Source organism: Agelaius phoeniceus, chromosome 7 (genome assembly GCF_051311805.1).
Source record: "Agelaius phoeniceus isolate bAgePho1 chromosome 7, bAgePho1.hap1, whole genome shotgun sequence".
Lineage (NCBI taxonomy): Eukaryota > Metazoa > Chordata > Aves > Passeriformes > Icteridae > Agelaius > Agelaius phoeniceus.
The window spans coordinates 17,922,591-17,945,838 of NC_135271.1; the positions used below are offsets into that span (position 1 = coordinate 17,922,591).

General features: G+C 40.1%; 1 protein-coding gene across 6 annotated transcripts in view; it reads right to left on the reverse strand.

The window, feature by feature from the left end:
- The window catches only part of DIP2A (disco interacting protein 2 homolog A), an 81,704-nt gene that overhangs the window by 28,122 nt on the left and 30,334 nt on the right, over positions 1-23,248 (reverse strand). For 4 of the 6 annotated variants that reach the window (XR_013182984.1, XM_077181107.1, XM_054636181.2 and 1 more), the window contains exons 3-13: positions 19,724-19,843; positions 13,384-13,503; positions 8,499-8,735; positions 4,975-5,103; positions 4,302-4,421; positions 3,212-3,409; positions 2,280-2,371; positions 1,892-2,002; positions 996-1,119; positions 632-741; positions 88-190 (exon numbers count right to left, since the gene is read on the reverse strand). Coding sequence is in view for 5 of the 6 variants with exons in the window: in XM_077181107.1 (XP_077037222.1) it covers positions 88-190; positions 632-741; positions 996-1,119; positions 1,892-2,002; positions 2,280-2,371; positions 3,212-3,409; positions 4,302-4,421; positions 4,975-5,103; positions 8,499-8,735; positions 13,384-13,503; positions 19,724-19,843 (1,464 nt within the window). In the remaining variant the exon portion in view is untranslated. The remainder of the gene's footprint in view (positions 1-87; positions 191-631; positions 742-995; positions 1,120-1,891; positions 2,003-2,279; positions 2,372-3,211; positions 3,410-4,301; positions 4,422-4,974; positions 5,104-8,498; positions 8,736-13,383; positions 13,504-19,723; positions 19,844-23,248) is intronic. The other 2 variants (XM_077181108.1, XM_077181109.1) reach the window with 1 other exon arrangement.

Below are 23,248 nucleotides of genomic sequence, written 5' to 3' on the forward strand. Positions count from 1 at the left end.
TCTGGAGACAGCAGACATGATTATGTAACGTGAATTGTCTGAAGATGCAAAGCTGTCAGAACCCTTTTAAAGTTACACCTAACTTACCTTCTGAATAACCACATGCCTGAGTCAGTGCATGACAGTGTGCCAGCATGGAGGCATGAGATACAGTAATGCCCACTGTGCTGCCCTCTTTACTTGTTTTGTACTGAGAAGAGAAAGTGTATGCAAGCATTAGATTAACAACAAAACCAAGAAAATTTACAGTAGTGAAGAGAAAACACATTACAAAAACAAATCCAGCTCTTTAAATTCAAAAAGCTAGCATAAAAATATATTTACATCCATAGAATACATTAATATGGTAAAAAAACCTGTTTGCCTAGTCCAATTAAATTATCCTGGGGATCCCCAAATGCTGATTATTCCCCATCTTCAAAGTGACTCTACACAGTCACTCAACTGACACTCTGCCTGGCAGCCTGATGGAAACATTCTTGTTTCACAGTTGAAAACATTATATATAAAATAATATAAAACATGATACATACATATATATTATCTTCTATTGTATCCAGAGTTTAGAGGAAAAAAAGATCACGAACCATGACAGAGTAAGCACAGAAGTTATCCCATGCCACTGCCTCACCTCGATATAAGCGATCTCGGCGCTGGCGTCCCGGACCTGGGGATGCCAGTCCTTGGCTGGTTTTGCCAGATGCTTCCCATCAATCACAAACCAAATGAGACGAGGCCAGCCTTCAAAGAAAAAGAAAAGCTACTGTCACCACAGTTGCAAACATCAGAGTTTTTTCCCCAGTATTCAAGGATAACGACAGGAGGCAAGCAAAAGCAAAATCCCCTGCTGGAGAGGAAGAAACAGCACAGAGTACTGCAATGACAATCAAGGCAGCTCTTTATGTGTAAGAACAATGCAAGCAAACCCAAAAACTCAAGTTTGACAGCAACAATGAGTACACCTGCTTTTTATCCCATAAAAAATGAACCCACACCTTTGAACGTCACCACCTCGCCAGTCTGAGCTTTTGGGAGGCCTTTCTGGCAGGCATCAGTGGTTAAAGCTAACGTGACTCCACAGCTGCCCAAAAGAAATCCAATCTGCTGGCTGCCAGCATCCTGTAGAGAAACAAGGAAATAGCAAAACTACAAATAACAAAGCTTTTGGACAGTTTGTTGTAACTTCTTCATGTTTAGAAAACATTAAGTCAATTTGTATCACAGGAAAAAACAAAAGTCATTTATATCACAGGAAAAAACAAAAGTCAATCCCATAAGACCTTGAAATGACTGAGAAAATGAAGTTTGCTTAGTGCTAGCTAAGATTTGCAGCAGATCTAGTAAGAAAAGCAGTGTCAGAAGCAATGGCTGTACATCCCTCCACAACCCAATAGGATGTTTATAAATTCTGCTAAAACAGAAAACTGGTTTGATGCTGTTTCTGAGTCCTGACACACTGAGGAGCAGAGCCTACAGCTTTTTAGCTCTTTGCTAACAATCTCCAGGTGTGAAGGATTATAACTGTATTTCAGTAACTATGGTGTCTCTGCCTGCCTCATTACTCAGCATCAGAACTGAAGAAACAACCTATCTCTAATATACTCAGTGAAATACTTCTGCACATATTTTTGAAAAAAAAAAATTTAAATAATTTCTACAATTACATACCCTAAAATACTTAAATTATTAGCTTAATATTACTTCCCCCTTTCCTTAACTGAATACTGTATATAATTCCAAGTACAGAATGTACATTGAACAGTCCACCTGATGCTTTTTAAAGAGCAGGCTCTGAAGGACCCCATGTAAGGACTGTAGGATTTAGACACACACACACAGAGACCAACACTTCATTTATCAAACCATAAAAATGTTGAATGTATCTGCCTACCTTTCTTGTCAGTGGAACTTCTATTGGGACAGGAATAAGTTCTGCCAGAAGACATCCATAAAATGCCACCATAAACATAACTGGATCACTATTAGGAAATACAAGAGCTACCTACAAAAATATAGTAAAACAAGAAAAGTTTTTATTTGTCATCTGGCAGAGAAGGGGGGCTGCTTTTTAATTTGTGGAACGAAATTTTCACAACAATGTCCAGGTTCATAGATAACCAGGCAGAAAAATACTAAGTATTGAGACAGTGTATTATTATAAGTCACAGTAATGATTATTTCACAATATATTATTACAATATTTTATTACAAGGCTTTTCTTCAGCTAAAGCTGTTCCTCACTATTTCATCCATAGGGACCACTTCCAACAGCAGCCTACCCGGTCTCCAGGCTTCAGCAGGGGCTCATTCTTAGTGGTTAGCTTGTTTAGCAGGGTATAGGCTAACTTCAAGCTTCGACTCCATAGCTTGCCTAAAGAATAAAAGAAGAAATTAAGAAGCACAAACTAAAATTTTAACACTTAATTGGCAGATCTCAATCCCTCAAACATGCACTAAGCATGAGGGTATCAGAACAGTTGGCTGAGTCCAAGTACAATTTAGAACTTGGCTTCTTTTTGATTTACCTTTTTTTTTTAAATTTTAAATGTAAAACTAAACATGCTATTCTAAACAACACTCAAAGCTCCACTGCAGAGTAATTAAATTACTGCAGCTGCTCAGCTATATTTCCTGCATCCTTCATCTGAGAGAATGCAAACAATAAAGTTCAACATTCTAACATATTATACAAGGAAATGCTGGAGTGAGCTATCCTGAAGGACAGAGTTATTTTCCCCAAAAATGCAATTTACTATAATACTTCTAAGTCATTAATAGAGGCAAGTTTCACTTCCCACCATTAACATCCTGATTATGCTCCTGAGGTATGAGTCTTCTCTATAAGGCTGTGCAAGAGGATGTTAAAATGGAATGTCTCCTCTGGGAATGTGAAGAGTGCATTCTTAGTAATCTGTTTCTACCTCCCAGTTTACACTGGGCTATTTTTAGTGTTCTTTCATGAAAAAAACCCACACAATTCTAAGAGATTTACAAATAGCCACTAGGAAAGAACCAATATGTTTTGCAATAAACATTTTCTCTTCCTTAACTTCTTTAAAACCGTTTTTCATATACAATGAATTTATAATTTCCATTCCTACAGCAATCTCCAACCATGCATCACAAGCACAGGCAGTCCCTCTGAAGCAAGGCAAACTGCTGTTTCATGGAGAACACCTAATGCCTCCTTGCAGCTGGCTCCAACACGTACCATAGGTCAGGGTATAAATGGCTTTGCCAGTGGTATCCAGCGCTGTCAGACAGGGGGCTTTGGCCTGGGTGGTTCCCCAGCGCTGCAGGGCAGCCAGCAGTGAGGGGGGCCAGTTGGTCACCACCCCCAGGGGTTCCCCTTTCAGTACATTCACTTGGTTTCCTTCAGGCTTTGGTTGATTTGGGTCAGGCTGTTGCACTAAAAGCAGAGCACAGTAAAAGGGAAATGTCAATCTGTACAAAATGTGTAAGTTACACTTCACAGGCTATTCTATAAAGCATCCACCTCTTCTTCACAGCTATCAACACTTCTCCTCCACTTTATGATGATGCTATGCTATCATCTGTTGGCTTCCCAAAAAACAGTGACCATCACTTCAGAGTTGTGATTCCACATTATCAAAAGAGCAGAATTTGAATCCCTAGCTCACTTCTCTCTATTTTGGAAAGCTGCTGTTTTCTGCTGCTTGTTCTCCACATCTATTTCAATGAAAGCCTCTGCCAAGTCAAGAAGGGTTATCAGAGACAACTGCTTCAGTGACATCTGGACACTGATTTTCACTGCACTGAATTCTCAACAGGTGATGAAAAATGACACTGTGCCTGGCTAACAATATATTTTTAAAGAAAGGCCTTCTGTTAAAATCCTGCTCTAAGCTGCTCCAGAAAGTGAAGTATCTTGATCTTAGTTAGCAAAGTCCTGGCTGAAGTTAGCAAATGCTCAATGTAGATAACCAGCAAAATTAACGGTTCCAAGTGATTCTTTCTACAATTACATGCACCTCAATGAAGGCTCATCTGGAGAAACTTCAGCAAAAGACTAGAACCACAAAAACATTGTATCTTACAAGTATCAAACCAATAGTAGGGGAACTCTATTGGCAGCTGCTCAGAAATGTCACACTGAGTAAGAAGGTTGAATTCAAGATTATCTTCCACTTCTGATAACATAATGACCTTTCTTGCTCCACTGTATTAATTTTACCATGACTAGTTTTCTATTGAGAAGAGAAACCAGCACTTGCTATGTATCAGTTCTGTCATGAACCACTTACACAAGGGGTAAAAAATGTATCTGAAAGAAAATTAACCTTCAAGCAGCTCTTCAAAATCATCCACAAAAAACTCCTTCAGAGGCGGGCGCTTCGGTCTTTTCAAAGTATTTAGCAGCTGCTGGATTTTAGAGGACACTCTGCTGTTCACTGGAACACCTGCCAAATGGAAAAGACTTATTATTTATCATATATTAACCAAAATACACTAAAACACACAACTTTCAGGTGGAAAAGTCATTCAGGATGAGTACCGTGTTTGGAAGAAAACAGCTTTAACTAGTAAGAGTTTCAACCATGGATTTATGTGCTTTCCAACAATGCTGTTACCTGGCTGACACAGACACCTTCTCATGCATTATTTTAGCTTTTCAAACCACTGACCCCTTCATGAGATTTCAACTGAAACATGAACAATGTCCTTTTCTCCAGCAATCTAGGTATTTACTACACACCTTAAGATGCATTCCATTCTGAAAGCACCGGAATGCTTGGAAAAAATGAGTGAATCTTTCAATATTTTTATGAGGTTTGTAAAAACAATCACAACATAAAACATGTTAAATGCTGATTTTCATTTGTATATGTTAAATTACATGTAAATATATGTATTTATATTTGTCAAAATTTAAAGCTCTGAGGCAATGTAAAATGAAGATGCATCTGAAGATACACAAGGGGACACAGATGGAAAGGTGTACAATGCAATCACCATCTGCAGTTTCCAGAATGCTGCTGCTGTAGCCTCTGGGCACTCCTCGCACGGAGGCGACCTGCGGGCGCTCGTGGTGCAGGTATTCCACCAGGCCAGTGGTCACATCAGGGGGGGCAGAGTGGTTCTCTGCAGAAATGCAAGACAGACACAGCAGCTCATCAGGCACCTTCACAATCAACAGAATCAACACTGCTTCTTACATGAGGCCATTTCATAAATCCTCACAGGGGCTTGAAAACCTCCTTAAAACCTGGAGGGACGAGCCTGCTATGCTTGGAGCTGTGCCCCATTTCCTGGCTGTAGAGCAATGCTTGAGGAATACCAAGGAGAGGTTCAGGTTGGAAGGGACCTCAAAGCTCATCTTGTCCCACCCCCTGCCATGGGCAGGGACACCCATGACACCTGCCACCAGGCCAGGTTGCTCCAAGCCCTGTCCAATGTGGCCTTGGACATTTCCAAGGATGGGGCAGCCACAGCTTCTCTGGGCAACCTGTGCCAGCCAGGGCCTTACTACTCTCACAGGGAAGAATTTCTTCCTAATCTGAGTCTCTCTTCTTTTTTTTAATTTAAAACCATTCCCTCTTGTCCTATCACTAGTTGCTATCATCATTCCAAAAATGTAACCATGGTTATAGAATGGTTTTGGATGGAATGGTTTAGGAAATGGCAATATTTACAAAAAGTGTTTAAACAACAGACAACAAGAACAGGAAGACTGAAATATGCAGAATCGATGAGTAAAAATAGGAATGCAGCAGGGAGGAACTGGAGAAAACCCTGCTGCCCAGGGCTGGAGCTGCCAACAGCCCTTGGAGGATGTCAGCATGTCACAATCCTGCCAGAAAAACTGCAGGCAGAGGGAGATCTGGGCAGTGCAGTGAAATACATACACAATCCCCCACACTATGAAGCACTGATCAGCCCCAAGACAGCAAGTGCTTCTTGCACTGCTCCCACATTTCCAGAGCTGATACAAAAGCCACAAGCCCAGCTCTAAGTGGTTTTAGAGGGATCACCAGGAGAAAAATTTAAATCCATTCCCATCCTTTCCACTTGAGTCACTGCAATGCCAATGTTTGCACTGCAGAGACTAAATTCCTTTCATGTGGGTGAGGTACATGAAGGAGAAAGTGTTACTTCATCTGTCACAAAAATGCTCAGCATTCAGTAACCACACAGATGACAACTGTGTAAAGCTGACCTGTAAAACCACTGCACAGGACCATAAAGAGCCCATGTATGCACCTGCCTCATGTTTATACTCTTACTCTGTTCTATATATTTTTGAAGTTGCTTTTTGGCTGTTTTTTTTGTTTTCTTTTTCCCCTAGCTTTCCCAAAGTACCAAACCAGAGGATTCTTGCAGCCTGGCCACAGAGACAAGTGTACCTGGTTCCCACTTCCCACCTGACAAACCCTCCAGGGACTAGCAATGTCTCACTAGGTATGGAGAAAGAATAGGTTCAATTCTCAGGATTTATGCTCAGATAAAAACCACATTAGCTTAATTAAGAATTTGAGCATTTTATTAACCAATGCCCATGAGACCCCATGCTATTAGCTTGTGTCATCCAGAAATACCATGGCACAGCAGGGTAAGAGAAGTGGTGAGGAGTTAAAAAAGAAAGTGTGAGCAGACTTATGACTTCAGGAAAAGGTTAATTGGATTCAGACTGAAGGACCTTTCCATTAGTGATGACAAGACAGAGATAAATGCAAGAGAGTAGTGTCCAAAGGAAGAATAAATGGGATATGACAGAGAATTAAAAGCCATGGTGATCTGTACTTCCAGCTGCTCTAAGAGCTAAGGTGGGAAATACTCCACAGATGATATAGTGACCTTGAAAAAAAACAGGACATACCACCAGCCTTATTCATTAAAAAAAAAAAAAAATTATTACACAAAAGAAAAAAAAATCCCCCCTGCATGAAGGGTTGTCCTTGCTGCTCTTAAGTGAAAGACAAACATGTTAAAAATAATGCACATTTCTATCTGACTCCACTAAATACTGTAACCTTGCCTTTCCAACAGTGCAGTTTACTGCCTGGGAACTTAGTTTGAGCTCACCATTAAAAATGCAGGCTGGAGAAGATGAGCTGTAAGGGAACAAGCTGCTAAATTTAAATTCTCCAACATCTCAAAACTGTCAATAGCTATTCAGTACACAACCAAAACACAGAATATTTCAGTAGGGCATGGCAATTAAGATATGTAAGATGCCTTTCACATTGCTGATATCAGCACACTATCTGAAAAATAAATAAACTCATCTTCTGTGCTCTAGGACAAATCAACGCCCCTTTTAGAAAGTATGGGAGTATTTATCAAGAGTCATAAAAGTTTGCAGTGTAAGAACTGAGTCAGTTTTCATATTCTTGTGACCTAGGAAAATACATGCAGACAGGAAAAATGTCCCAACTGAACTGATACAGGCCATGCATGAATGTTACCAAGCTAGGAATGAAAACTGATAGAACATGGCAAGCACTGCAGACATGAGGAAGATCATTCTTATGTGAAAATGCATTTTTTTTTTTTTTTGCCAATTTTATCTTTATGAATATTTTTAATAGATCAGCTCTTAAAGATCCCTGAGCTTCCTTTCTTCTAGATACTATAATTATTTCCCATTAATGAAATTTTAAACCTGCATACAGCCCAACATTCAGCTGCTTAAATGCTGGACTCTGAACTCTTTAGTAAGGCCTTGATTTTGCATACAAGGTATTGATTTTGTATGTTGTTGATCAAACAGTCCTGACAGATAGGTCTATCTGGCCTGGGGAATGAGATATAACAAGATGCAGTGCTATATTTTGGGTATCATTCAAGTTTTTACAACTATATTAAGAATTTCACCAATCCCAGTTAAGCTTAAAAGGTTAGCCATAATTGACTTTGTCATTTAAAGGAGTTAAACATAATTTCTATTAATCCATAATATGAAATCCAGAATTGCTCAAAGTGAAGTGGTGACAGATTCTCTTTCTTACATCTACCAAGGACAAAAAAATTGCAAATTTCTTATTATTAATAAGCTTGGAAATGGGAATATGAAATATTATGTTTCTTTAAAAGTTTTGTACAAACAGCAAAAAATTTCCCTAATGATTAGTACCTCTGATTTTGTAACCTTCCCAAAGATTCTGTGTGTTTTTCTGTCTTTTGGGTGCTTACCAACTGAATCATATCTGAAATACACAATCTGACATTGTTTAGGGTAAATACATGCAGATTGGAAAGCATGCACCAAAACCAGGATTCCTTTGAAATTGTGCTTTGGAATCCACTAAAACTGAACCTTAATTTCTTGGTAAAGCAAGCATTTTACCAAGAAGAACGCATGTTCAGATCTCATGAGCAACTGCCTTGGGTTAAATACATACACATACCTACCTGGTCTGTGAATTGCACATTTTAAGGCCATTCACAGCTATCTCCTGGTGAAGACCTTTGTGTTTAGCCTTGCTTTGGGATTTGTAATCTGATTTCATTCCAACCACACCGGCAGGTTTACTGACCTATCTGCGTGTGTGCCATGAGATCTGCAAGCACAGCGGCAGCAGGAGCTGTATTGGAAGCAGCAGCAGGTTTCCCTCCAGGATGAGATGAGGTGGAGGATGCAGAGGATGAGGTGGAGGAGCCCTGAATGACCCGGTTAAGCCAGGGCTCTACGTTGGAATGGCTCTGGAACGGAGTGGAGCCGATCCGCCCTTGCCGCCGCAACGAGCCCTCATCTTCTGATGCTGACGATGTGTCTGTGGTCAAAATAATGATGACAGGCCTGTAATGGGGGAATGGCAATGACCCAGCACCAGGAACACGGCGCCGGGCCGCGCTCCGTGTGCTCCGCGCCGCTCTCTCTCGTGTGACACAGGAGGGGTGTGCACCAAAGGAACGGGACAGTCACACACACACATCCCTCTTGCTGCCCTGGGCTGGGTTAAGGGAACCACTTCTACTCATTAGGGCAGAACACACCTGGAGTGAAGTTTCAGCTACCTCCGACTTCTACACATTAGGGCAGAACACACCTGGAGTGAAGTTTCAGCTACCTCCAACTTCTACACATTAGGGCAGAACACACCTGGAGTGAAGTTTCAGCTACCTCCAACTTCTACACATTAGGGCAGAACACACCTGGAGTGAAGTTTCAGCTACCTCCGACTTCTACTCATTAGGGCAGAACACACCTGGAGTGAAGTTGCAGCTACCTCCAACTTCTACACATTAGGGCAGAATACACCTGGAGTGAAGTTTCAGCTACGTCCAACTTCTACACATTAGGGCAGAACACACCTGGAGTGAAGTTTCAGCTACCTCCAACTTCTACACATTAGGGCAGAACACACCTGGAGTGAAGTTTCAGCTACCTCCAACTTCTACACATTAGGGCAGAACACACCTGGAGTGAAGTTTCAGCTACCTCCAACTTCTACACATTAGGGCAGAACACACCTGGAGTGAAGTTCCAGCTACCTCCAACTTCTACTCATTAGGGCAGAACCCACCTGAAGTTTCAGCTACCTCCAACTTCTACACATTAGGGCCAGAACACACTTGGAGCCAAGTTTCCAAGTGTGTACCAAAGGAATGGGATATTCACACACACAAATCCCTCTTGCTGCTGTTTGCTGGGTTAAGGGAATAACTTCTACACATTAGGGCCTGAACACACTTAGAGCCAAGTTTCAATTACTTACAATATTTGGAATGACATGAGAGGTAAGGAAGCCTTCTACCTACAGCAGAAGATCCATGAGCATCTCATCCCGTTCCTATTCCACTGAAAAAATATTTCTGTTCTGAACAGGTCAATGTTATCTCATCACACCTGAATAAAGCCCTTTTTATTTTGTTGTTGTTGATTTCCTTGTTTACTCTTTTTGAGGGGAAGGGAATTCTTCACTTTCCAATTGTTTTGAGAACTAATTCCTAAAAAAAACCCATGGTGCTCTGAAGTTCAATGAAACAGTAATTACAAAGCAAGTATTTTAACCACATAAACTAATATGAATGAGTAATACACAGAAATGCTTAGTAAAGCATCTTTTCATTCTAGATGTATATTTGCTGCTGTGAGAAGCCTGACAAAAGGCTCCTAATTTAATTACCATCCAGTCACAACTTTCCAGATGTTTCCCTTTGGAATCCTTCCTTAATTATTCTCCCTCCAAGAAAAAAGGTAATTCTAAATATCAAGAAAATACATCCCTTGTGATTTTGAGTGAAAACCAGAAAGTCTTATCACAGAAAAAAATCCTGCCCTCATAAAGAAATTGCTGAATTTTAATGACTTGATCTTTTACATGCTTTATATAAGGTTAGGTGTCTGTTACTACACTCTAAGAGTCCCAGACAGGGAAATTTGGGGTTGGTTACACCAGGAATTCTGCAACTTGAATTTTGGCTGTTTTCTTAATCCTCTGGACACAGAATTGTTCATCTAGATACAATTCCATATACATTTCTTGAAGCAACATTAAAAAAGCTACTCCTCATCTTGGGCAACACATTTCAGTTACCAGCTCTTTCATTTTCTGATTTTCAGAATACGTGCATTTCCAATAACTTCAAAATAATTTGTCTTAGGAGTCTAAACTCATAAAAACTAAACAACCATTTCATAAGAATCCCAGTATATTGATAGCATTTTCAAAGTTAAAATTGTAGATATCTCATTATTTGACCTCCCTCATCAAACATGACAATTTTGAATAAAAATAGCCAAACAACAGATCTCTGAGAAGATTCAGCTGTGATGCATCCCCATTCCTGGATCCATGTGATACTTCCAGCCTGCTGCTACATTTGGAGTTTTTGGCAGCTGACTCCATTTGCTCCTGGAGAGAAGCCAAACCTGACCCACCTTGCTTGTAACCTTCCCTTTCTTTTAGGCAGAAAGCAAAAATAAATAATCCCAGGAATATGGAACAGGATGGGATTATGAACAGCCAGGAATTAAAAAAAAACCCCAACCAAACCAAACCACCATGTCTGCCATTTCTAATCACTTCAGAGGAAGAAACAGAACTACAGAAAAAGCAGGTTTCTCACAGAACACACACTCTGACAGTATCTCCTTACCCAGATTCAAGACAAATGAAATCTGAGTACAAAACTGTAGGATCCATGGTAAAAGCATTCTACTATCAAACATAAATACACCATGAAGTAGCAAGGTCACCCCAGCAGGAGCTCTGTGGCAGTGGCTAATCCATGGATCCTGGTGTGTGGTGACAGAACAGTGACAGAATGCTGTGTGCTTGGCTTCCAGCTCTTCCTGGCTGGGAGCTGACCCAAGACAGCCACAGAAGCCACCCCTCTTGGAGCCAGATTTGCAAGAAGGACCAGCTCCAGTTCTGATCACAGGAAATTCGTGTGGGAAGGATCTAACAGGACAAAACCAGAAGTACGTTGAAATTTTTGGAAGGATGACTGATAAATGTAGTTCCTTTACTGCCAGCCAGGAGCTGGATTTCAATTTAACACTGTGCTGAGAACCATGCACTCACAGAATGGTTTGAGTAGGAATATCCTGAGTTGGAAGGAACTCATGAGGAATACTGAGTCCAACTCCAGGCCCAGCACAGGAGCACCTAAACAATGACACCACGTGCCTGGGAGCATTGTCCAAATAGCTCATGAACTCCAGCAGGCTTGTGGCCATGCCCACCAGCTTTCAGCTCCTAGTATTGAAGGTGCTACTGCAACCCTGCTCAATCCCAGTGTTAGCATACCTGGCTTCTTTGCTGACCACCTGCAGATGACACTCAGCAGCACAAACACACAAAAACCATGCAGATCCCAGGGCCTCATCTTGCTCTGTACACACTCATACAGCTTGGAGTGCAGGCTCAGGGGCCTGACCAGGCACTTGTTCCATTGACACACTACCAGCCCTTCTGATCCTATATCCTGCTCTTTTCCCCACACTTGTTCCTCCCTAAGTCTGCCCCTTGGCCAGTCTGCACTTCCTCACCCTAACATCCCATAACAAGACTCACACAGTTCTGAAATACTCTTCCTCTCACTGTGTCCCTCACCCCTCTGTGTGCTCCCCCCAACCCAGAAGGTGCTCTAGTGCTGATTGGTTTTGATGGCCTTCACACCTGGCCAGGAGGGCTGAGGCTCTCCAGGGACAGGCCTGGACAGGGTGACCCTTCTCAGAGTCCTGAACTTGCCTTCCTGCCTGGTGCTGTTCCCAGTGTCCCTCTGGGCTGGTGGCTCCTGGGACAGGGCATTATTTGGGCTGCCTCACCCGCCATACCCCCATGCTCCTCTGCAGGTGAGCATGGCAGCTTTTATCACACAACTTAACATTCTACCCATAGCATCTCAGACTCTTGTTAAGTTGCTCAGAAAAAAAAGATACTTTAATAAAAATACTTAGCATATTTCTAGGCAAAAACATTAAGGGTCAAGAAAGACCATATATAAGAACCCAGAGGATTATTGTTTATTAACTAATGAAATAATTGGAGAACTCACAAAAATAATATACGTAAGTGTGTGACTAGCAAACTAAAGTGGAATTCTCTTTAAATGGGAAGAAGAGAAAGAAGAAGTACAGCTCAGAAAGCAGGAGGGCAGCATACCTGAACTCTTCTTTTAGAGAAGGGGGTTAAGAACTGGAAATGACAAAGAAGGGCAGTAGAAGTCAGTGTGCTTCTGCTCCTGGGCCTCATTACAAAAGACACACACACATTCTCAAAATAAAACATTGTAGGAAATCTCTTCTTTGTATAGAAGACACTGGTCTCAAACCATTTGGCTTGCTAGCACAACATGTTGTATGATTTTCTTAACCTCTAGAAAATTCATTGTGAGACAACAGAAAATTACCTTTTCCCCCTAAAATTAAAGAAGGTGTTATGCCATAACCAATCTGAACAATTACAGTATATTATTCCCTGTTTCAATCTGCTCACCACTGAATAGCTGAAACCATCTGATGAGTGCTCTGCAACTGATGCAGTAACTTAGTGCTCTGGTATTTCTTCAGCTTTTACAAGAAGAATCTTCTGCAGTTTGAAATGAGGTATTTTCAGCTCTGACATGCTTGCCTAGATTATCTCCTCTGAGTGAGATATGATGTAAGAGAACATACTTAATGCATAAAGGGCACCTGCTCTCTATGACTGCTTTCATGTGGACACTATCTCTAGATGAAACTCTAAAACCATGAGGAAAAACATCACAGCAGAAATCCAACCAAGACCTGATTCCTGGGAAATACAGCCATGATCTACAACTCCAGTGCAACCTATTAAAAACTTAGGGCAGGGACACCTCCAGCTCTCCCAGGCTGCCCAGTCCAGCCTGGCTTTGGGCATTTGCTGGGATGGGACAGCCACAGCTTGTCTGGGCAGCTCTGTAAGCTCTCTGTGTTCACTCAGCATGTACCTGGAGGCGTGTAAGTCTCTACTGAAGAGTGCACCAGGACAGAGCGTCTCTTCGAGGGCATGGGCATCTTCCTCTCTTTATATTTGGCAAGTGCTGCTTGTACTGCTTCAGTGTGGACATCTAGATAGAAAACAAACAAACAAACAGGTCAGAACTGCAGTTAGTCAGGAGGAATGAATCAACACCACTGCCTCCAGCTCCAATCCAGTACAGAAGCAATGGTTTCCAAAGCTAAGGAAGAATACAAGCAGGGGCAAGTTGATGTATTTTCCTCATAAAATCAGCCTGAAAAAGCTCTGTGAGTAGCATTTTAAAAACCCCCCTAAAATAAACACTGCAGTTATAGAGTACCCAGTATATGTTGGTTTTGAACTATCAGTTATTTTCATTTGGGGGGGGGGGGGGGGGGAATTTCAATGCAGAATCTGTAAATTTGCAACAGCATTTGACTCTTCATCCTCAAAATCCAGGAAGGGAAAAGAAGTGCAAGTACATGCATACTTGAAGTTCTCAGAAAACAATGCCAGTAATAAAAACCAGAAAAAAGATGCCAATGGACTTAATGATTTTAGAGCTATTTTCCAACTCTAACAAAATTCCATGATTCTATATGAAGAAGGGAAAAGACACACAGAGCTTGCACTTTCCTGAAAGTAAAAATTATCCTAAGAGGCTCAAGGGCTGTATTTTAACTTTTCTAATTTTTAAGCCAAAACTGAGATTAACGAGGAATTCAGTGTTCAATCAAGACCTTGCTGCAGATAAAATTTAATGTATTCCAGTGATTTTTCAGCAACCTTTTCTCTTTGACATCTACATTCCAATAGTGTCAAAAGCTAAAACTTATACAAGGAAGAAAATTCATGAGAAGTGAACAGATGTTGAGGAGGAATGAGGCAAGCCAAAAATATACTTTTGACTTACCACCAAGACTCAAACTCATGAAAAGCACAATACATCATATACACACTTAAACATAGTTACAATGGGCTGGTTGTGGCTTAGGAATGGCATTCTCCAACCCAGCATTCCCTCTCAAAACAATTCAAGACAGTCACTGCTCACTCTCTTCCCCCTCTCCCTGCTCTCAGTGGTAGGATGGAGAGGAGAATTACTTGGAGGCACAAAAGGCAAAGACCATGGGTTGAGGTAAGAACAATTTACTGAAAACAGCAATGAGATATGAAAATGAACAGTAACAGCAAGACCAATGACAGAGAGTACAAGGAAAGAATTGCTACTGCTGAGTGTGGCAACCCCTGTCAATAGACAGAGCTCAGGAGTGAGGACGTGATTCTGCATTGGGCTGACCACATTTCTTTTACATGGAAACTGCTGTACAAGGTTTTCAGAATTTAACGACTCAATTTGAAAGAAAACACATTCTTTCAGTAAGTATCCATCTAGTCTTTTGCTATGATTTAAATATGTAACAGGTAGACAAATTTGAAGGTATGAAACTATTTGTAGGTATGTAAATGTGTATGACAGACATATAATTACACAATTTACATATAATATACAATGCAACATAATTGTACATATAATATACAATGTAACTCTATCCCTGTACCTACAGGGATTTACCTTAGTGATGACTACAGGATCAGTATTTCACAGTATCATCTTCTTTTTTTTTTAATTTAAAAAGTACCATTTCTGTACTGGCCCTGAGCCCCCTTGGGTCATGCCCAGCACAAGGACATTCCTAAGGAACATGCCCTTCAATCTGGCCAAATGGATTCTACAAAATCACAAGAATTGCTGAGTAAATGGTCCCAGACACCAACCAGTTCTTCACAGCAGTAACATCACTTTTCAGTCTGCAGCTCCCTGCAGATCATCTGTTCAGGGCAGCATTTAAAATATGTATACATGCAAATATACTATCCCACCTGTGCTCCTACAAGACTCAGGAATGTACTAAGTAGATGCTTATCTCAAAGAAGAACTTTTTGTGCAACTAACATGGGAGGTTCAAAGATGATGATGTTATGAGAGAAAAATATTAAGAAGGAAAAAGAAAAAAAAAAAACCTCAGTAAAACCTCTACTCTTTTATACAGTAATTTTTTTTTTTGTCCTGGTCCCCTTGTGAGATTTTTGCTCCTGTCTTTCACACCAGGGACCTAATAACAGATGTTTTATAAATTAAAAACTCCCCTTTGCTTATGTCTGCCTGTCTCCTTCTCCATTTCCACATCTAGGCTTATTGTCAAATCTTAGTTTCTCCTGATCCTTAGTTATAATTGCTCACTAATGAAGTTTATTCCCACAGATATCCAGAAGCAAACCTTTTATGTCCCCAAATTCCAGAAAGTTTAAGCAGCATTCAACATCAAGGTTGTTTTTGGAGCCTTAAAAGTAGGGAAAAAATGTCCATTCTGCAGGACACATCTCCTTGGCACAATTTCCAGCCAAAAGCAAGCTGGGATATTTCTAGAAAGAGACATTAACTGTGAGATGCAGTCACTTCCACCATGCCTACATCTACATACAATTTAAAAGACATTTTTGTTGCATTAACATCTCATAACAGCAGGGGAACATAAATTGTTCTCCAGAAAAGGTCTTGCAAAGAGCAAAATAACACAATATCTGTAGTCTGCCATATAAATATATGATGCCATTAAATAATGTGGCAGATTAAAAATGGAAGCATTCTTGGACAGTTGTGCATTTTGGGAATGGAAAGGCCTAGTTGGAGGCAAGGGTGTGCTGGGGCTTTTTAACAAAGCAGAGCAGGGCAGGTCATAACATCACACAGATTTGTGGGAGCAAGCATGGGAACTACTTTTTATTCCATTTCCAGAGGGCAAAATCACTACCACCTCATCCTCTAGCCCTAATTCCCACCCCAAAACCTGGAACAGACTAGATGAACTGATAAAAATGCAACCAGGAGACAGTCAGGATGAATTTTTATTCTGTTCCATGTTTTATTTTTACAGCGCCAATTTAACTCATCATTCCCTCTACACTCATTAAAATCTATTCCTGGCTTGAAATCTTTCCTATAATATCTTGTCCTTGGACATCAGCTGAGTAGGAACATCCTCTCTCATCCAAATCAATGAAGTAATTGCTTTCACTTCCCTGGAACACTTTGTTCCTATTCCACTTTTGCTTTAAGAGCTTTTCTACACGATGAAAACACATTTCAATAAAAGAAGTAAAAGGAATGAAATAATTTTAAAGAAGCAGAACACTTAGGGTACAAAAATTCATTAAGTATAGTATAAATTATTAGTATAAATTAAATTTTAACTGGATATTGGAATTGCAAAAAGAAACTCTCTACCACTGTCTGTTACTTAAATTCTTCAAAATTTACTGTGAAAGTGATTCACCACGTAAGAACTGTGGAGTTCAGTTTTCTTCAGGGAATTAATCACTCATAATCAGACCAAATGTGTCACATTTCTGAGAACAGGGATCACAAATGCTCAACAGTGATCACTGGAAGTGATGAACAGCAAGCCCAGCAATTCATTAACACAAAGATTACATGTACCAAAGTGAGGGAAAAAACCCATATGCTGCCATCCAAAAAGCAGAAGAAAAAGTCTTGGAGAAGTATTTCTAAGCTTTTGCACTTTATTAAGCTGCAAGCAACCATTAACAATTAATAACTTATAAACATTTTCTCCTTCTGCTGTAGTAAACCACATAATCTTCTCTCCAGTTCTTTGTATCTATTTTAATTTTCTTTCTTTCCACATGTCCTTAAAAAAAATATTAGGGAGGAAAACTAAAATAGTTTGTGGACTATAAATCACCTAAACTCTTACTAGCTCCTAAACTGTTCAGCTATTAGAAGAGCACTTCTCTTTCCTATTTGTAGCCTCTGCTCATTTATCAGCCTCTGATTCCTGTCCCTGCCTCAGGCACAAGGAAGGAAGAATTTCTACAGTTGGTTGAAGAAAAAAAGGACATTTATAGCCTGACCAGTGTCCCTGCTACTCATGGATTTCAAAATACCAACAGGCAAAGCAATAAGCACTATGTAGGTGGGATGGGGAGAGGACTTGGAAAAAGGTAAAATCCATGGGTTGAGATATGAACAATAATATCTGAAGTAAATTAAAATGTAATAATAATGATGATGATCATAATAAAAAAATAATAATGTACTTAGAACAAGAATAATAAAATATGAGCATTATTCTCATTGTAAAACCAAACACAGTACTGTACCATCTTTTAAGAAGAAAATTAACACTATTCCAGCTGAAGCCTGGACAGCAGGCTTGAATTTATCAATAGTATTCACTGTTGGAATTTTTTGGATAATATGTGTTGTTTGAAGACAAGTTATCTGGACATGATAAAAACATACAATTGATTTAAATACAAAACTCTTCTGTGAAACTACTTAAAAATGTGCTTACAAAGAGTAAAAGATTAATTGTATGAAAAGATAAAATTGTTTCACTTACTTGCTTATTTTAAGTAATTTATGTTGATGGTTGTAAAGTACCTATAATTGCTCCAGAAAGAGATCCTGTTTTAGGAAAAGCTGCATTCTCCCCTCAACAACTACCCTTGAAAAAGACATAGGAGAACTGCTGAGATCTGAAGCAAGGAAAACAAGAACTAAAGACTGGAAGGAAAGAAAGAAGAAGGAACAACACACCCTCCCTTCCCCATAACAGTCTAAAGAAAGGTGTGACATTGAGGGAAGGAGGCTGAAGCTGGTTATCCCTCACAACATCCATGTGTCTCAGCACACAGGGAAGCCAAAAAAGGCACCAATATCTCTTTGCTGAGATAAAGAAGCCCATCATAAATGCAGTACATCTGTAAGATTTATTTTTTTTAATTACAGCATAGAAAGGGGAATATGTACTGGCATCCAAAAGCCATAGCTACATTTCCTTGCACAGACCTAAATAAGTTTAACCTAAACAGAGTCAAACAAAACCATCACCATTTGGTGTTGATACCATCTGAGCACATTAAGCCTTCTCATATATCCCTAATGGGAGAAAGAAATCCAATTATGTCTGCTGTAAGTAAGAACTTTGCAAAGTGCCAAGTAAGGAACTTGTTCTAGGCAGAAATATTGAATGAAAAATTAGTTTGTGGAGCTGTGATAGGAAACCACAGAAGGACATGGCAGTCCCCACCAAGGACTACCTCCCAAAGATTTCCTGCTGTAGTTGTGCTCTTCTTGCAGATTTTTATTTCTGTTAGTTTAACAATGGCACATCTTACTCTAATTATTTTCCATGTTATACTTTTCTATAACATATTTCTATAATTTAATAATTTAAAAAATATTTTTGAACATGTCATTTAGCTAATTACAACACTTTGCACTATTCCCTGGCATTCAGAAGTTTCTTCTCTGTGTAGCTGAATGCAGGCATCTTTCCCAGGAGTCTGTCTATGTCCACAGAATATTTAAGAAGTCTCATTCATGATTCAGTTAGCCCTAAGGAATGCACAAGGCACATCTGCTCCAACTCTGGAGCAAGGTTTTCCATATCAGCAGGGCAAATAGGATGCAATAAAACCCTGCCCAAGCAGTGGCAAGACAAGGTGACCCAAGAGCAGCCACCTATTGAGGAGGTGCAGTGCATGCCATCACTTACACTTCTCATCCCCAAACCCAAGACATGGAATTACCCTGCACAACAAACAGAAAAATATCCAGCTAGAAGTCCCCAAGTATTTAGGGGAGAAAAGCTTTCAAACACCTGTTTTTCCTGACTATTGTGACAAGGAATTTCACAGGGAAATGGTGCACTTCAACCACCTGAAAACTAACAATGGGAACAGGATGCTATGAGGATATCAGTATTTTCACACAATTTTTCAAAACAGGTTTGTCACTGTAGTGTCCATTTAAAATGAAGTAGAATATCCATTGTGATATTTCCCTTTTTTGTGCACTTGCTTTAAACCAGGAAATATTAGAAAGAAACTACAACAAATCTATAACCTTGCTTTAACAAAATAACCCAAACAAGCAAGCAAAAAAATCCTCCAAATTCACACACTCTAGACTCCAAAATTTTTAAGTAACTGTTACACAGACTGGAAACCCAATTTTGTTTTCTTAGTAAATATGAAAAACCTGTTGAGCATGGTAAAATTCACAACAAGAAACACATCAGAAGACAGGCCTACAGTCTCCTTCCCTTCTTGCATTTCCTCCAGGCCGAATTCAAACAAAACCACTCTCGAAACAAAACAAAAAGATCCTTGAAAAACATTCATTATCTCTTGCCTCCTTCCAAAGCACTGCACCTTTCAGTGTGGGTGCAGGTACCATTTTCCAGGGATATTTTGCTCTCAGGACATGTGATGCCTCAGCTGTCTCTGTGTGCCCTTACCGGATCGGAAGCGCTCGTCCCTCGAGTTGGTGGATCGGGATTTCTGCTGTTTTGATACCCCAGCAGTGGCTTGGGAGGAGCCTGGGACTCTGTTCTCAGTTTGCAGGGATGGATCCACACCTGAAACACAGTTTATTTTAGTACAAACTCAGCTTTGCAAGCATAATATCTGCTCCCCACGTCTACATTGTTTCACTACAACTGGTGCAAGACAGTATCTTTAAAAAGAGCTCATCTTCTACCTGCATTTTAATCCAATTTCATCTATACCCATTTAACAGAGCAACACTCAAAAGATTCCCATTTTACAAAAATGCTGCAATTCTCTAGTAAGACCTGTGCAGATATTAATGCAGAATTACTGTCAGCTTCAGCTGTGTAAAAGCTCCTGCTGTAATCTAGGTCTGGTTGCTTCATGTACTCCTAAAACAATGAAAGACCTTCCCAGCCCCACACAAAGTAATAAAAATAAGAGAAATTGAACCATTCTCTAGTTGTTTGCTCTGCACCTTATTAGAACAGGGCTCTATATAACCCAGAGCAGTTGCTTATGTTTAGGCTGGCTGATATTCAGGAAGATGAATCTGAATTCTACATTGTAGCACAAGAGGAATAAAAAAATCAAAGGAGTGGACAGTAACCATTAAATATGCATTATCCCTTCCCCATCCCCAAAATGAGGAGACTCTCTGCTGGCTCCTGATCCATCAAGGACTGTATGAATTTGGACTAGGAACTTCCATTTGCAGTTTTATTATACATCCACACTTCAAAATGAAATGTAAAAATTCCAATGCAGCTGGAGGTTTTTTTTTGCACAATCCTAACGTGAATATAGCTTAGTGCTGTGTTTTACAACAAACTTATATGGCTGCATGAAGGTCACTGTATTTACTCAGCCCCTGTACCACACAGGGCTGAATATATCTTTCATTTCACTCCTCCCTTCCCTTGAAGGGCTTCTGCTTTCCTACCTGGCCCCAAGTCTTTTGAAAACAACACGTTTTGGAAACAAAGTATTGGAACACCACATTTTCAAAATGCAAATATTTACCAAAAGCAGCTCTCACTGAAGACATCATCCCACAGGAATCTGGGTCAGTTCCTTTGCAAGGAAAGATGTCACTTTAAAAAGTAAGAAAAGCTTCACTTCTCTCTCATGGGGTTTCTGTTCCCTTTGTTACAAAGCGAGTATCAGGAAAGAAATTGGCAACTGCTAGCAACTCTAGGAATTATTACATTTTTATGAAGGCGTTTCAGTGAGATATAGTCTTTACATTAGGAGTGTAATTGGATTAAATACCCCATTTCTACCTCAACTGATGAAAAAGAGCTTTCAAATACTCTATTTAAATGCAATATCCTCAGGGAAAGTGTTTTATCATCTTCATGACAAGGTAAATTACTATATACCAGCTTTCTTGGGTATCTGTTAAGACCTTTGGATGAATGCACTCCATAATCCCTTTCCCTTTGCAGCTAACAGTGAGCACCTCTGGATGTTGAAGAGGCAACCTTGAGCTAGATATGGGTTCAGGGTGTGGGATAAAGGGGCCTAAATAATAGAAAAACAAATGAAGATTTAATAATTCACACAGATCTAAGTTTTAAGAAATTAGTCCGACTCCAGAGATATGCTCCTTTCTTTTACAGTTTGTACTAAAGAACAAACACATTCTCACTTCATTTTTCCTATTTTCCAAAAGTAAAGCTTTTTAAACAGATGACAGAATATCCAACACCAACTGCATTCCCCAGTGGGATATATGGAGACAGCCCAGCAAAGAAACCAAAGTGTCCTCAGTGGAGCATCAGAGAAAGTGTGTTTACCAATATACAGACCTAACACTCCTTGAAACACTTAAGCAGAATTCTGTTTGTAAGAGCAAAACAAATGTAGTCTCCCAACTGAATTGATTCAACAGATCTGATAAGTGGTGAAAACACTGCAGAATTCTATTCCACATTGCACTTGAGCACAAGTTTTCCATAACCACAGGTCAACAGTCCAGGGGGATTGGTTCATCTGGAAACAATAAACAGCAACTTCAGATTTTGTTAGAAAGATTGAGGCAAGTCATCTCCTCAAGCCTCAGCCAAGCAAATAGCCAAGGCAAAGGGAGAACTATGATGGTACAAAAGAGAATAGGGAGCAGGGCTGGGAGCCTCCTTCAACTAAGACTACTTAAGGAATTCTCAGAAAACATCATATCTACATCATTTTTGTGCAATTTTGTCAAGAGACCTTGGGTGAAAAAGATAGCAAAAGAAAACCAGAACTTGTTTATTTGTGTGCCATTTCTTTTCCTCCAGGAGGGTTGTTAGTTGTAAGCAGAAAACGAGATTCACATTCCTCCCAATTCCTTACTCTTCCCATTTGCAGTCTTGTAGTAACTACAGAGCCTTGAAATCAGGACTTGTAAGAGCCCCTTTTCCACTCTGTGATCCCCTGTGGGAGGAGAATCATCTGGAAAATGAGCTGACTGGTATAACCCATCAGCAGATGCCAGCCTGCACGCAGGATGTCCCAACACACGTGCAACCCAAGCGCTGCTGTTTGGCCACAGCAATCCTGGGGGCAGGAGGAGCAGGGGGGAAGTGACCACACATAACAACAGGGGTCCATGACCAACTCCAGAACACTCTCCTGCTCTCAATCAGATTTTTGTGAATCAGAGTCATTGTGATGAAGTATGTACCAGTGAAGCTCAGAAGTTCCTCTTAAATTAGGATGAGGCATGAAATCCTTGGCACTGCTCTAAACTACAACTCCATTTCTTTGGATTAAGTTTGCCTTCTTGCTTTCTCAAAGTAGGTTTCATATCACAGTGCAAAAATAGCAACAATGAATCTGAAAAATGTCACTTTTTGGTAAAAATAGTAAGATAGTGCATCTGACTCTTAGGCTACATAACTATGTGCCAGTAAAATGCTGTTCCACAAGCCTGGTGAGCTTGTTCATTTATTCTCCTACTATGCAAATCACTACCTTAGCCTTCAGCAAAAGCAGATGGGTAATTAGGCAAAGTCTCCCCACTCACACCAACACCTTTACAGAAAAGACAGACTAAAGGCACTTGATCCACTATTCACTGTATTTTCTCCATTTTTAACTTGCCCAAAGCTAGCAAGAATGAAGTCAACTTAAAGAGGCTGCTTGTTCCAACTAACTGAACAATTTGTTTCTACTGGATGAAAATTAAAATATTTGAATTATTCCTGTATTTGTCCATCCACAAGCACTGAAGAATCAAGACTAGGACTGGCATTTCAAGCCATTTTCATTTATACAAGCAAAAATGATTTTACTGTAAGAGCAAGGAAGAGCTGCCAGGACAAGGAAGATTCTCTGCTGGCATCAGTGGGGAGAATGACCAGCTAAAGTCATTAGGTGGGGAGAGATAAAATTTTCAAAACATAATGTATTAAAGAGCTCTGTAGAGAGGAGAGGGGAAGAGGGAGGCCAAAGAGGAAACTCCAGACTCTTTGTACATTATCAAATCTTTCTGCAGCTATTGAACTGGG